The sequence below is a fragment of the Ischnura elegans genome, chromosome 5, assembly GCF_921293095.1.
Source record: "Ischnura elegans chromosome 5, ioIscEleg1.1, whole genome shotgun sequence".
Lineage (NCBI taxonomy): Eukaryota > Metazoa > Arthropoda > Insecta > Odonata > Coenagrionidae > Ischnura > Ischnura elegans.
Genome location: NC_060250.1, coordinates 84,644,245 through 84,657,699, shown reverse-complemented (window position 1 = coordinate 84,657,699; position 13,455 = coordinate 84,644,245). Strand labels below are relative to the sequence as shown.

At 41.7% G+C, this 13,455-nt stretch overlaps 1 protein-coding gene across 15 annotated transcripts in view; it reads left to right on the top strand.

Annotated features, from left to right (window-relative positions):
• Nucleotides 1–13,455, top strand: part of LOC124159150 — a 229,009-nt gene that overhangs the window by 81,421 nt on the left and 134,133 nt on the right. For 6 of the 15 annotated variants that reach the window (XR_006864909.1, XM_046534757.1, XM_046534758.1 and 3 more), the window contains exon 1: nucleotides 2,277–2,472. The exons of 1 other annotated variant lie outside the window; for it this stretch is intronic. Coding sequence is in view for 13 of the 14 variants with exons in the window: in XM_046534757.1 (XP_046390713.1) it covers nucleotides 2,392–2,472 (81 nt within the window). In the remaining variant the exon portion in view is untranslated. Of the gene's footprint in view, nucleotides 1–2,275; nucleotides 2,473–13,455 lie in introns of those variants that run through there. 8 more of the 15 variants (XM_046534753.1, XM_046534747.1, XM_046534752.1 and 5 more) reach the window with 3 other exon arrangements.

Here is a 13,455-nt window from a genome sequence, read left to right as displayed (position 1 = left end):
AAAATCAAGCATAAAAATTCATTTAATCTGCAAATTACAAAAACATTAATTCATGACACAAAATCACTTTGACATTGTTCAAATACAAGATTCAACTTTGGCAGAACAACAGCATATGTAAACACACACAATGCATGAGTGAGGCCAAAAATGCAAAATCAGTTCTGCAAACAGTATAAGGCGATTGCAATCCACAATTATCTATTTAATTCTATTTTTTTACTCACCAGTGGCTGTTACCCTTCTCTCTGTGCGATTATTGCACCCGTAAGCCGAGCAGCAAACCATCTGCGAATGCAAAGTTTACATACCATATATCTGCCGAACGGAATGTTTCCGGATATAGATAATAATATCCAGAAAAATAAACACACTACTAAATATTTACGTACCTTTATATGACCTCTGTAGTCACTGGTTTCAGAAAAAATTAATATTTTCTGTACATGTACGCTTATGGCAAATTGACGAAGCGTAGCCCGGCATGATGGCTAAATGCGCAGGAGTACCGTAAGGGCTGGCTTCACGTCAGAGCGCTTATGCCCCCTCCAGGGACCTCTATGATCCTAACCCAACATACCTCAACAGCTTTGCTAATCGTTCTCTTTAGATTTCAACACTGAGGGCATCACAGGTTTCACCGTCGTAGTGTGAATACACGATATTTCCTACGATCGCTGGAACAATCGTGGTATGAACGAGTCATCTTGAATTTGATACATTACATCATCATTGAGGCCGACGTGAGGATCCTCTTTGGTAACAACGAAATGCACAATACTCTATTATTTCACGTAAATTTATTTGGAATATTTAATTTTTAATAAATTAATTTAGAACTATAAAGTATTTTTCGTTTCACTACGTCAAGTCGATTACACGAAGTCACCCCTGAAGCAACGAACGAAATGGATCCCCTCATCCACCCCTCGCCCCCAAAGCCTCAGAGAAATCAAAAAATTATTTAAAGATATTCTCTGGATTTGATACATAATTACTGCCTCTGCTTAAAGTTAAATTAGAAGCGCCAAAATTATGTAAAATGCATTTACAGGCATGTTATTTTTCAAAAATATTCCTGGACTCCCCGTTTCCTGGGGGGGGGGGGGTTTCCCCCACTAATCCCCCTCATCCCCCAACGCCCAAACCTCCCTCATCCCCCCCAAAGTATATATCTCGTTACGCCTCTGTTCGTGCTGAAATCATTGAGTCTGGCTGGGCTTATTTTTTGGATCACGCGTTGTGATTCGTAAGCCGGTCCCGTGAATATTTTAATCCTTCTCTTGATCTCTAGTTGGCCACTTGATGCGCTGTTACCTGCCGGACATTTGAATGGGTTCACTTAAGTCGCCACTTGCGACGCTTACAGCCGAGCTATTGTAGTGCCTCTCAAAGTCATCAAGAACAAATTCTCGCGGGTGTAGGGGAGGTTGGAATCCTTGTCACCTCCCCCCCCCCCACCCGACTCTCCTTGTCACGGCCTTGAGAGCGATCCGAAGTTCACGTGGAAATAAACTCTGATTTAGCCTTTTAACCGAAACTTATATTCGAGATGATTTTATCAGCTGAATTCATAACTTTTCAAATCTTTTTCTCGACATTTAAAATAACTGCGTCATTGTATTCATCCGAAATAAACGGATCACTCAGTGCTAATTTCCTTTCGGTGGCAGTTTGAATAAAAAAAATGAATTAAAAAGCTAGCTAATGGGCCGGCTGGGTCCTCTATGCAGTCGCATTGGCTGGCTCACTCACGTGGCATGCCTACCGCGTCAATGTGAACCCGTATGACGACGGCCGATCTCGAGTTCAACGAGTGAAAGTTTTTAAAATTTCTCTTATACTGCTTGCACTCCTTCTCGTGACTCGGACGCCTTTGCCGATGAATTGGATTGGGGTTGGCCGTCGAATCGTTATCTCGTCATGTTGCTATGGCAACGACGAATAACGGGTGGCCCCAGGGATTCTATTTTACCTGTCGTGTATTCTTACGCTTGGCCCAACCGGAAGTGCTATGCTCTGCGCGGATGATGTGTAATGGGTGCTTTGTGCGCATAGTTTGTATTTATTTAGTCAACGCGTCCCGTTATCACCCTGTTTCTTAGAGCTCCTGGACCCAATACCTGTTACGCAAGCAATACTAGGAGTCATTTTGTTATTCCTTTTGACTTCACCTGCGGACATGTTAGTTCTCTTCCTGCCTTCGGGGGCGATTAGGTTATTATTCACTCCTGCGTTAGCGAGTGTGCAGTGATGTGTCGATGTGTTGTTGAGTCGAGTCCCAGCGTTCTGCCCGGACGGCAGCGCGCTGGTGGAGTCGTGGAGCCATAAAGTTACACCGCATATTATCACAGTACTTGTCCATCTGTTCACGGACCACGTTCTGCCGAAATGAGGACTCGAAGCGCAGTAGCGCGCCTTGTATCCTCGGACCCAGTGCCCGAGATTGCCTCCACTTCCACCGTATTCCCGGTAAAGTATCGTACTTTTTCGTCCGTCATTAAAACTTTTTTCGTAATTTGGTGTATCAAGAAGACGAAATTAATGCAACGAAATTGTCTAAAACCCATTGAGATGCAGAGCGTATAAGATCCTGAAACTTGAGCTACAATGGACGAACTTAATTCTTGCGCAAAGCGAGAAATTTACGTGAAGTCTATTTGCCACCAGAAGTGCTCCAGATCATATTTTTCCTTAAAATGTTCATAACAGTGCATGCATGACCGAACCTATTTCCGATTGAATCGTCACGTATGGTTTACTCAGCTGCGTACAGTTGTTCTATTGAAGACATCTATGAGTCTAGTGCTGTTGTATGTAGTGGGACCTTTCTCGGGACACTACTGTACTTCGCCGTAGCAGCCTTTTAACAATTGATGCTGGATCATATGCTTTGCGAAACAGTTATTACCGCCTATTTTCGAAGGCAGATGAAAACTGGTGCCCTTTGTTCCCCTCGGAGGATTGAGGGCCATCATCAATGTGGCACGGTTGTTCGTATCTCTTTCCATGAGTTGAGGCTGTAGTGATGTGCTTACTGCGTTGGTATGTCGTTTTTTGTAGCTACTGTTGGGCGTTTTCTTTCGTGTGACTCCTACTTGGTGTACTTGCAACCCATTTCCATGGAGTTTGAAGCTTTTTTTTCACATCTGTTGGAAAAATGGTCGTTCTTTGTTTATTATAGTAACTTCCTTGTACATATGGGTTAACAGTGCTTCATTAACTTGTAGTTCGAATTCACTGATGTAAACTGCGCCCAAATTGCGCACCCTGGATTTGACCGAGCGTGTTATGCAATGCCTGCATCCTGACGTTGCAGAAACTGTGTTATTACTCATTGGCGTATCCAGCAGGGGGCAGGAGGGGGTAGCTGCCCCCTCCCCTCCTAGAAGCAAAACCAAATGTAGTTCAAAGCGAAAGTCTCAGACAAATTTTCTTTGAATCCAAGAAAAGTGATATTAGTGTAAAACATGTTATTAAAATAAAAATATTTTATTTTTGAGCATATAATTTTAAAAATTAATAAAGCGCTGTTATAATTTTCTTTAAATTTTAGTTTACTTCACCTTTTCTGTGTTACATATTGAACGACCTCGGCTTGCCCCCCTCTAGTTTTGATCCTGGGTACGCCCTTGTTATTACATTTCATGGATGCTTGCATAGTGCCTCGTGAGTTTCCTCCTTCGTGTATCCAGAGGTGTGATAGTTGGCCTATCTTGCGACCTCGTCCAGAGAGAACTGCTGCAACTTACTGCTCTTGGCAAAGATTTTATGTCTCTCACGTGGTAACTGTTTTGCCCTACCACTGAACTTGCACTCAACTCCGCTTTTAAAACAGTTTAGCTAAAGTTTGCGTTATCAAATGAGTTGGTAGTTTGTTATCAGGGTTGACTTATAATTATGAGGAAATTGAGTTTAGAAACCATCGTGCGAAGTGGGAAGAGAGAACATATTTTCTTGACTTAAACCTACCATTTAAGTATACTTTTGAACCTTAACAATTTCTACCCATGCTACTGGAGGTACTCCTCGTGGCTGTCAATTAGGTAATGAATTATTACTGAATAATTACTCTTCCCTTATCACCGGAATTCGATCCCATTCCAACGAGTAAAAGCCGATACTATATATAATTTGACTACTATTTTCTCATCCAGACTAAAGGAAACTTTGCTATCGATATTCCTTCCTGGAACTGGATTCTTCTATCTTTTATTGTTGCATGGGTTCCAATGCACTCTACTGCAATGGATTATTGAGTATTTTGTGCCAATATCATTTTCGTACTCAATAGTTTTTTATAATCCAGTGAATAGGATGTTTGTTTCGACAATTAAATTGGCGTAACAACTATCTTCGTACGTCTTAGTTTCATATTATCTTTAATGTCGATTTCTAAAAATGTTAGTTTAAACATATTGTGCCTACGGCTTTGAACCCTTAATCTGCGTGTTAGATGCCACCTATTCTGCCTGATTCTTGTCCATACTCTTGTCTAATTATTGCCTGTATTTTAACTGATATGCCTAATTAGCCTAATAGGGTGGTTTCCTTTAATTTTTTTATTGCCTAAATCGAAAGATTATTACACCTGGAGTACGTATTTGACGCTTTTAGATTTTTAAATGACGATATCTATTTTTCGCCAATAAATGAAAAGTGAAAATTTTCCAGCGCGCGAAAACGCGACGCGTAAGTATGAATGCCGGGAAATCTCTCCGTGAGACTATTTCTGGTTCCCGCTGCCCCCCTGTGAGGTGACCTTGAGGCGAGGCTTAGCGCTGATCCGACGCAGGCTGCTAGCGGGTAGCTGAGTACCCTGCTGGCTGGTAGCGCTTGTCTTAAATAAGGATTATTAATACCTAATCAAATGAAGAAAACTTTCCGACCTTAGCCAGTTTTAATAAGTGTAAGACATGATTAAGACATGTTTCCCTGAGCTCTACGCCTCATGCATGCATTGGTAACCTCAGACGATGTATAACTCCTATCTTCTCGTATAGAAACTAGGTCCCTGTGACGTCACGTGGAGTGGCATCGCATGGGCGCCAATCTGGCCCTTTTCAAATACAGTTAAAGTTGAGCATTGTCATTCATCTAAACCGCTATTTCTAAAACGAAATAATTTGTATATAATGAATACAGTAATGGTGGGTAACGAATCGCAATCAATGCATTTCGTTTTCTTTGATGAAGGAAACTACCCTATTCTGATGTGAGTTGAGGTTACTTCTTCGAACATTTTGATTAAGAAACTTTTAATTTGTAATAATCGTCCAATGTACAGAATTCCTTTGATATATGTTTTGATCTTGAATTTTAATTCTTATCTTCGTTTAATGATGCCAATGTACCACTCTGTGATTTCTCAAAGGTTGTCGGTAGTTAACGTGTATATTTACTTTAGTCTAAGATAATAATATTCTATTTGGGATATTGAAAATACTAGAAGAGCTGAGCGATTCAAAGATTCAAAGACAGGACGACGGTTGCCCTTATTGGTGATATTTTTACTTCTTGAAATGCGACCGTGCATCAGTATATAAGCTGCCTTTTAACATTGGCTATGCATCGTTGGGCTTATGACGTTATCAAACCCGCCGGTGTTTATTTTCAGGCGGCTGGTATAGATTCTACGTCCGTCAATCGGATATCTTATCTTCATTATCACTTCGATAGATGAAATGGCATCGGTCGGCGACCTTTTCTCCGGTAAACCATCACTTATGTCGTTAGCCAGAATCCATTTTAGCAGCTTCAATTAAAAAAACTGTTATTTTCTCTGGGATGTTTTTGGATACAATATTCTGTAACTGTCCTGAGAAACATGGTTGTAAAATGCTGTCAAATCACACGTAAGTTGAAATATTGTGGATTCGAGCGTTATATTAACACGTTCCCGAAAGGAGGTTTTTTTGTTGCTTTTAAATATAATTGCATTATGTTTTAAAACCATGTTTCACTTGTATCTGTAGCTTAGGTGGATAAAATAACAATTTAAGAGCAAATACTCTCGTCCTACGTTTGGCCCATGTGCGCCATGTTTCTTTAGTAAAGCCGGTGCAGCTCCACTGACCACCTTCGGCTGCACCAGACAAACTATATCTCTTTAACGTCAGTGCAATTCGTCCAAAATTCGAAAAACGTGACGTCACTTCCCTAAACTAAAGCATTTTAAGCATGCCTAGTATACCCTAAAGTGGATTGGAATTCGGCCTGTGTCCAGAAGTTTCCCGGCACCCGCGGGTACAGTATTCATTTTGCCAGCATTTCAACACGCTTGGCGAGGGTCGTCCTGAAGGCGGAGGTGAGTGCTGTATCGATACTTGATCGTTCTCACATATACCGGGCACTGGTAGGTTGAAGTCAGCGGGAGGATTTGACGTCGTCCTTTTCTCTGTCTCTCACCATGGTTCTGATGAACGGTTTCAGAATACTACTCGGGTGAGCCGCATTTGGCCAACTGGAAAGCTTTAGGGTGAAAGAAAAATGATAAAGGTTAAATCGGCCCATTAGAAGTTAGATACTGCTTAGTCCCCCTCCACCCCGAGTGCCCCTTTACACCCGTCGGCCTTAGGTGCAAGCCTCTCACATTGCATCATCAAACTTTCCTTTTTAGTTTGGGAAATATCATCAAACCTCAGGAATTATTCTCGGGGTCTACACTAGGTTAATTCAGACGCATTGGCCGACTTTTCGGAACACGACTTGTCTTCCATTCTCAACGCGTGTTAACTGTCTGAATGTCCAATTTCTTGGCCAATTCGACTGAATTAACCTGATGCAGAGCTCGCGAAGAATTCCTGAATATATCATTAACCAGGAAATATTAGCTTAAATTAAATTTTAAGCCAACAAATTTTCCTCTTAAGTACTTGCTTTCTCCGCGTACAATAAGAGACCATAATACCTGCGATAGTTAAGCCCTAGGATAGCTTGACATGTGCTCGGCAAAATAGGCCCAGCCTCAACACGTGCGTCAGAAATTGTTTTCGCCAAACTTCCGCCCAATTTCTTAAAATCCTGCGTCCGATGGACCATGCAATGCACCACGTGATTTTATTAAACAGATGATTCATCGCCAAATGGCGAATATCCTGTATTTGAACTAGTGCGGCCGATTGACCGGATGTCGGCCTACGCGTTCAGTTTTCGCGGAATATTACGTAGGACCTTCAAGATGGTCCTTTGGTATAAGTACTGGTGTCGGTAAGGCCTCATTCGCATAAAACTGGCGCTTAAGACGGAAACGACCTCCAGGTGACGCTTCTTCGTTCAAGAGACATCTTTGAAGCAGACCGCCTCAGAACTGACCATCATAACTTACATATTATATGCAACAAACACCAAAGGAACACCAAAGGCAGCCATAAGATAGCTTGAAATCCCGACGATACATTACATGGACACCGTGGCGGACAACGAACGAAGTATGCAATCGCGGACTATTCATGACTCACATCACGAAGGAAGCGGCGGGAAACTTCTTAGCGAAGGCAGAAGGCAGCGGCTTTGATACGACCAGAACATTCGCCTCCGAAGTCCGCAAGGTATGTGATGGGGCATCTACTAGATACGGATCTTTGAGAGAGCTTGTAATTGTTATGGCTGAAACGATCGCTAGGATACTATTAGGGAAATATACTGTTGAGCTGATGGTTAGGTGTCATTTTAACCACGTACAATGAGGGACCATAAACCTTTGACAGTTCAGCTGTAGGATGGCTTGACTCGGGCTAGGTGGAATAGGCCCAGCATTTACGGTTGATAACGTACTGTATTTTTAAGTGCTAGCTACCTACATGCATTTCTTGGCATATTTTAAACTCGTGCATGAATCATTTATTCGCTAACTTTTCCTTTTTTATGATTAACTAATAGTTTTATTTGTATGCCTGCTCGTTCGCGTCCTTAGCACTCTCCTAGTTTCCGTTCTGGCCGCATCTCGCTGCCCTTGTGTTTGGCCTGTGTCCGGTAAGCGAGCATGTTTGTGTCTAAGGCCCAACGCACAGGGAGCGACTATTTTGTGACTATAGTTGGAAACCAGTTGGGTCTGCAACCAGTTTTCAACTGAAACAAAAATTCTATCCGTGCTCGGGTGTTTTGACCAAGGGCTGCTCGTGCATCAGTTGCGTCTATAGTGCAGTACATGGAGTGTTTATTCAGTGCGGTATGAGTTTGACAGAATCAGAATGTCTTTTTTTCCACGATCGATAAGGGATTATAACGGCAGCGATAGAACTCATAAATAGATTACATGACTTGTAGTGTAGTCTACTAACCTATGTAAAACTTAATGCATGTTTCTTAATTTTATTATTATTTCTAACAGCATATGGTAGTATAATTTTACGTGACGTTTTTTGGACCTTGTGGTGTGCATGTGGGAGTCCAATTGCATGCTGGTGATTGATTAACCCATGACAAACACCCTAGAGGTGGCTCGCAGGGTATTGTGTAGATGTAGTTGTTTTTAAGGCCTTGGCTTGGCCATACTCGCTTACTATGTAGATCTTAAACCAAGAAGACGCTGTTAACTATTATCAATACCGAAGACGATAGATAGTTTGCAGGTGTACAGAACTTCGTGCTTCTTCACTTCTCCTTCGAGCTTCATGTTGAGTTCTTCATCGCTCATGTTGAGGTTGACCCTATACGCCAAAACACAACAAGAACAATACGTGGTCTCATCATTAGGAATAATTTTATGAACTGTGGAAAACGTAACGACTCGGTATAAGCTGAAAAAACGCAAAGAAAAGCGGAAATACTGCCATGCAGCGAATGCCAACCTGGAACTAGGAAACTATAAACTTTTGAAGATAAAGAAGTCCTGATACATGGGTAGCCTAGTGACTGACAATGGGCGAAGCGAGAAGGAATTAGTTAATAGATTAGCCCAAGCGAAAAACGGAGGTCGGGAAGCAATTTATTATGACTTGCATTTGGATCATGCGTCACTATGGTAGTGAGGCATCGAATATGGCAGCAGTGGAGAAATCAAGGCAGGAAGCATTCGAAATGTAGTGTTATGGGAAAATGAATGAGACCCATTGAATAGATTGCGTGAGTAATGTGGAATTTCTTAAAAGAGGAGGAAACAAGGTAATTCTTTTGGAAACCTTAGGTAGGAGATGGGGCAATTTAATCGGTCATACCATGAGTCATGATGGAGTAATGAAAATCATTGTTAAAAGGACAGGGGGATACATAAGGGAGGCTATTAAGAATGTTAAGCCGCTGAGTTATGTAGGATTTAAAAGATTAGCCTAACGGAGAATTGAGTGGAGGACTGCATCTAACTCATCTTAGGATTGATGACTACTGATAATGACGGGAGTTGTTCCCCATCCACTACGTTATGTCAGTGGCATTTTTATCACTTAGGGTCGGTTTTATTACGTCTGTTGAACGCTAACCATATGATGATACACCAATGTGTTCGGGGGTCCCAGGGCGGGCCCCCGCAAGGATACGCTCTCGAGGACCGGGAACCAAGTCAGAGACTTATACGCCCGAGCCTCTCGAGAGGGGGAGGACAGATAGGAACAAAGGATTAGAGGCATCGCCGCGATTAGAGCCCGACGACGCCTCAGGGAAAGGACGGGGAAGGAAGGACGGGACGAGGAATCCTGCACCGTCACAAAGGCGGGCAGGTCCTACTATGATACACCATTCAACTTTATCGAGAGATAGTTGAAAGTTCAAGTTTGCCTCTGTTAAAGGTCATACCTCTTGCTAACCAGAATTTCAGCCAACGCCAGGTAAAGAGGAAAGCTGTATCATCTTATTATTATAGCTAATCAGACATTATAAAACCGGCTATTAATGACCCATAAGCCAACAGAATTTCGCAGACACGGTAAAGTCGAAAGGGGAATATATGGGATCTTTCCTTTCCAATCTATTTCCCACGTGTTCAATCCGAGTCGTTCTTGATAACATTAAATCGAGTTAAGGGAGGCAATCCCAATTTTACCTGAAACATAAAGGTGGGAGGAATACCTCACTTCTTTATGCGTCGTTGAGATATGACATGCAGCATGTGGCCCATTTTCTTTCACGACGTAATTCCCTGTCTACTTCTAAACCCTTTAAGTATATGGAAGGGTCATCAAACCATATATCACAGTCAACTACCATCTTCATCTAAATCCTCATAATACCCTGCGAGCCACGTGTAGGGTGTTGGACAGGGGGTGATCAACCACCAGCATGCAATAGGATTCCCAGATGCTCACCACACGGTCCAAAAAAACGTTATGCATACTTACAAATTATACTCCCACATTCATACAAAGGCAAAACTTTCCAACTACTCATTGAGGTAATATGCCAATAAACCTATAACTAGGGATATGCAAAAGGTGGGGTTATTTTATAGCCAAAAGTGTTGTTATATTTTTACAAAAGCGATGTTATTCTGCCCTGAAATATGTGTTATTTTAGCGGCAAAATAATTAATGTTGATTAAGAGCCATGCTTTCAGTGACCCACCCATTGCCCTAAATTTAGGACATTAATGACCGGGGATAATTTAAGCAATAATATACATGGATTATTGACTGAATTCACCTATTTTATATATATTTTATCCTTCACACATCCCTATATTCAGCTTACATAGAGAGAGAAATTACTTTACCTGTCTGTGATTTCAAATGAAATATTGCTATTGTGACCAAATAGTATTCTTTTAGATTTGTTCTCTTATCTGTTTACGCAGTGCTATAGCAGGAAAGAAATATTTCTGATTCCACATTTGCAGTGCGGTCCAAATTGCTTAAATGTCGTGATCGACTCGATCAAGGTGGGAGACTCGAGTGGCTGCGTCTCCCGGAATCGAGTTTAGGGCACCAAAGAATTGAAATCCACGCGAATCAGATCTCAGAGAAGTTTCAATGACTGAGGTTTGTGGTGATTTTACAAATGTAACTGCGACGGGCAGGCACACCCCGTCGCTCTCGTGTCCACCCACAGACTCCCCAAATTCCCGCGCTCGTGTCGTCAGGGCACAGGTCAACACCTCCAAGACCAGGGAAAGGGTGGCTTGACTCGACCCATCCTAGGAGTGAGCAAATCATCTTCGTCAGCGAGACAATGGCCATTTGTCCAGAACATTTAGACGTTTACGACTGGTCGAGGAGACGCTGACTACATGCCTCGACGACCGATGACCCAAATTTATGAGCGGGAACCCTGGCCTTCGACAAATATGGTGACGAGACGACAGAAATGTGCTCAAAGGATCGTCTCGCAACCTTGGGACAAAAACATAAAATACTGAAAATATCTTACCCTTCGTCATACACATTACAAAAAATAAATACACAATATGACATACAGTCATTATATAAAGGCACTTATTGTTAAATACAAACGATGTCTAAGACAATTGGAGCTCCATCGTTGCTTTAATTACATTAACTTAACCCTGGGAATTTTTGCTTTTGTAGTAATGTCTGTAATTATCTCAACCCCAGCATCAACTTCTCTGTCTACATTGATTCGAGGCAATGAATTTTTTGTCTTTAAGTTAGGGTTCACGTCTGTAGTTGGAACTTCTTGGGGATTAAAAACTGAGATCTTTAAAAATGCCTATTTTTCTGCTTACGTCTTCTAACATAAGAGAACTAAGTTTGGTGGATGCCTTTTAAGCAATCTGCATTAGTATTGACTTAACAGCAGCTGCTTTAGAGGTCATGTTTTGCAAATGTAATGAGTGGTTTTAAATCGAAAAAAATGACTCCAATGAATATTCTCTAGGCTCATTTTTAACTTCCGCAGCTCTCTTGACGGTGGAGTTGTCTCCTTAGCATGACTTGAGGACTGAGCTCCAAGAGGCTCTTCGACTCCCTCTATATGGGGCATTTATGTTGGACATTTGTTAAAAAGGGTACTGCCGAGACACACTGAACACCAACCTTTTACGATCTTTCCTAGTGGGGACTGCATTATCTTGGACTCCGAGGGTAGTTGGGCTCCCTCCCCTCGAGGTTTATAACTCTACCAGTGGCATTGGTTCACTGTCAACTCGTGCTTTGTTTAAATGAATTAGCCTTATGGATAATTGTTCCTTAACTTAACTTGCTGACTTCCAATTGAATTTTTATGCTGAGAATTTTCAAAAATTGAACGAAGCGCTACCGTCAGTATTAACGGATTTGATGCATTAACAATTTCTGTGTTTATTTTTACCTAATATTACTGGTAGAATTACGTTTAAAAATTGTAAATGCTGCTCACAAGATAAAGAATTCAATTCTTAGTTCATATTTTTTGAGAAAGAAGAAAATATTTATTTCCCAAACTGACTGAGTGAACAATTGTATGACTGCGGTCCCTTTCCGAAAAGGGTCCGTTGAACGCTACCAATGCTTCGGAGCGCCACAGACGAGCTCCCAAGTGGTCCGATGTTCTCTACGGAGCGCTACAGGTTAAGGTGTGACGTCACGGCAAACGTCACACTCCCGTTTCCCGCCTCGCTGCAGACGCTCCCGTGAAAACTAGGGTCTGCGGAGGAGCGAGTCATTTTTTGGCGGAAATTCGAAGGGAATGCACTGAGGCAATGTAGAGATTACTCACGTTGCAGTTGTGGGACGCTGAATGTGGACGCCTTTTTTCTGTAAAGGTGACTACGAAGTAACGGAGTTGGCGCACATAGTAAATAGATGTAATTAATTGTGAATTAAATAAATATATAGCAAGCACTATCTCTCCGTAGACATTCTCGTATCTCCCCCAAAATGAACTTTAATGTCTCTGGTAGCAGCCTTTATATTCAAAAGGCAACAAAAATTATTAAAAGGGACATGCACTGTAAGAAAGGATTGTAAGAATATATATCGGCACATCAACTCATGTCATAAATTAAAATATGAAGAAAAATAGGATACAAATGGAATGGATAATGTTTTATAATAGTCGTTAGCCATAATAAGTTGTTAAATTTGGCAATAAAATGTTTCAAGTGAGAAAACGGTAGAGTACCTACTTTTTCCTTTACTAGGTTTATGAGTTTCATTTACTTAGAAGGGGTAGGCGAGGGTAGGTGTGAGAAATACGGTCCAAAGATTCTTGCTTTACTTTGTGGAACCCCGATATTGGAAAATAAAATCCATTTAAATGATATTCGAACATAATAATTAATATTCAATGACCATAATCGCCTCAATTCGCAATTAAAACCATCTCTCGACGGTTTAGACATCCTTTGTGGAAATCAGGAATTTTTTCACTCCATGGGCCGCTTTCCGACGCGACGAATTTCCGCGGGCCGCCGTTCACGGTACAGCGCCATGAAATACAGAGAGTCGTCTCGTCGGAAAGCGGCCTGAATTTTACGGCGTAGTGCCGGAAACGGCAGCCGGCGAAAATACGTTTCAGTGTTTATTTTACGGTATAGATGGCGCACTGCCTTTTTTTTTGCCGTTTTCAGATGGCTTTGCTCCGGCC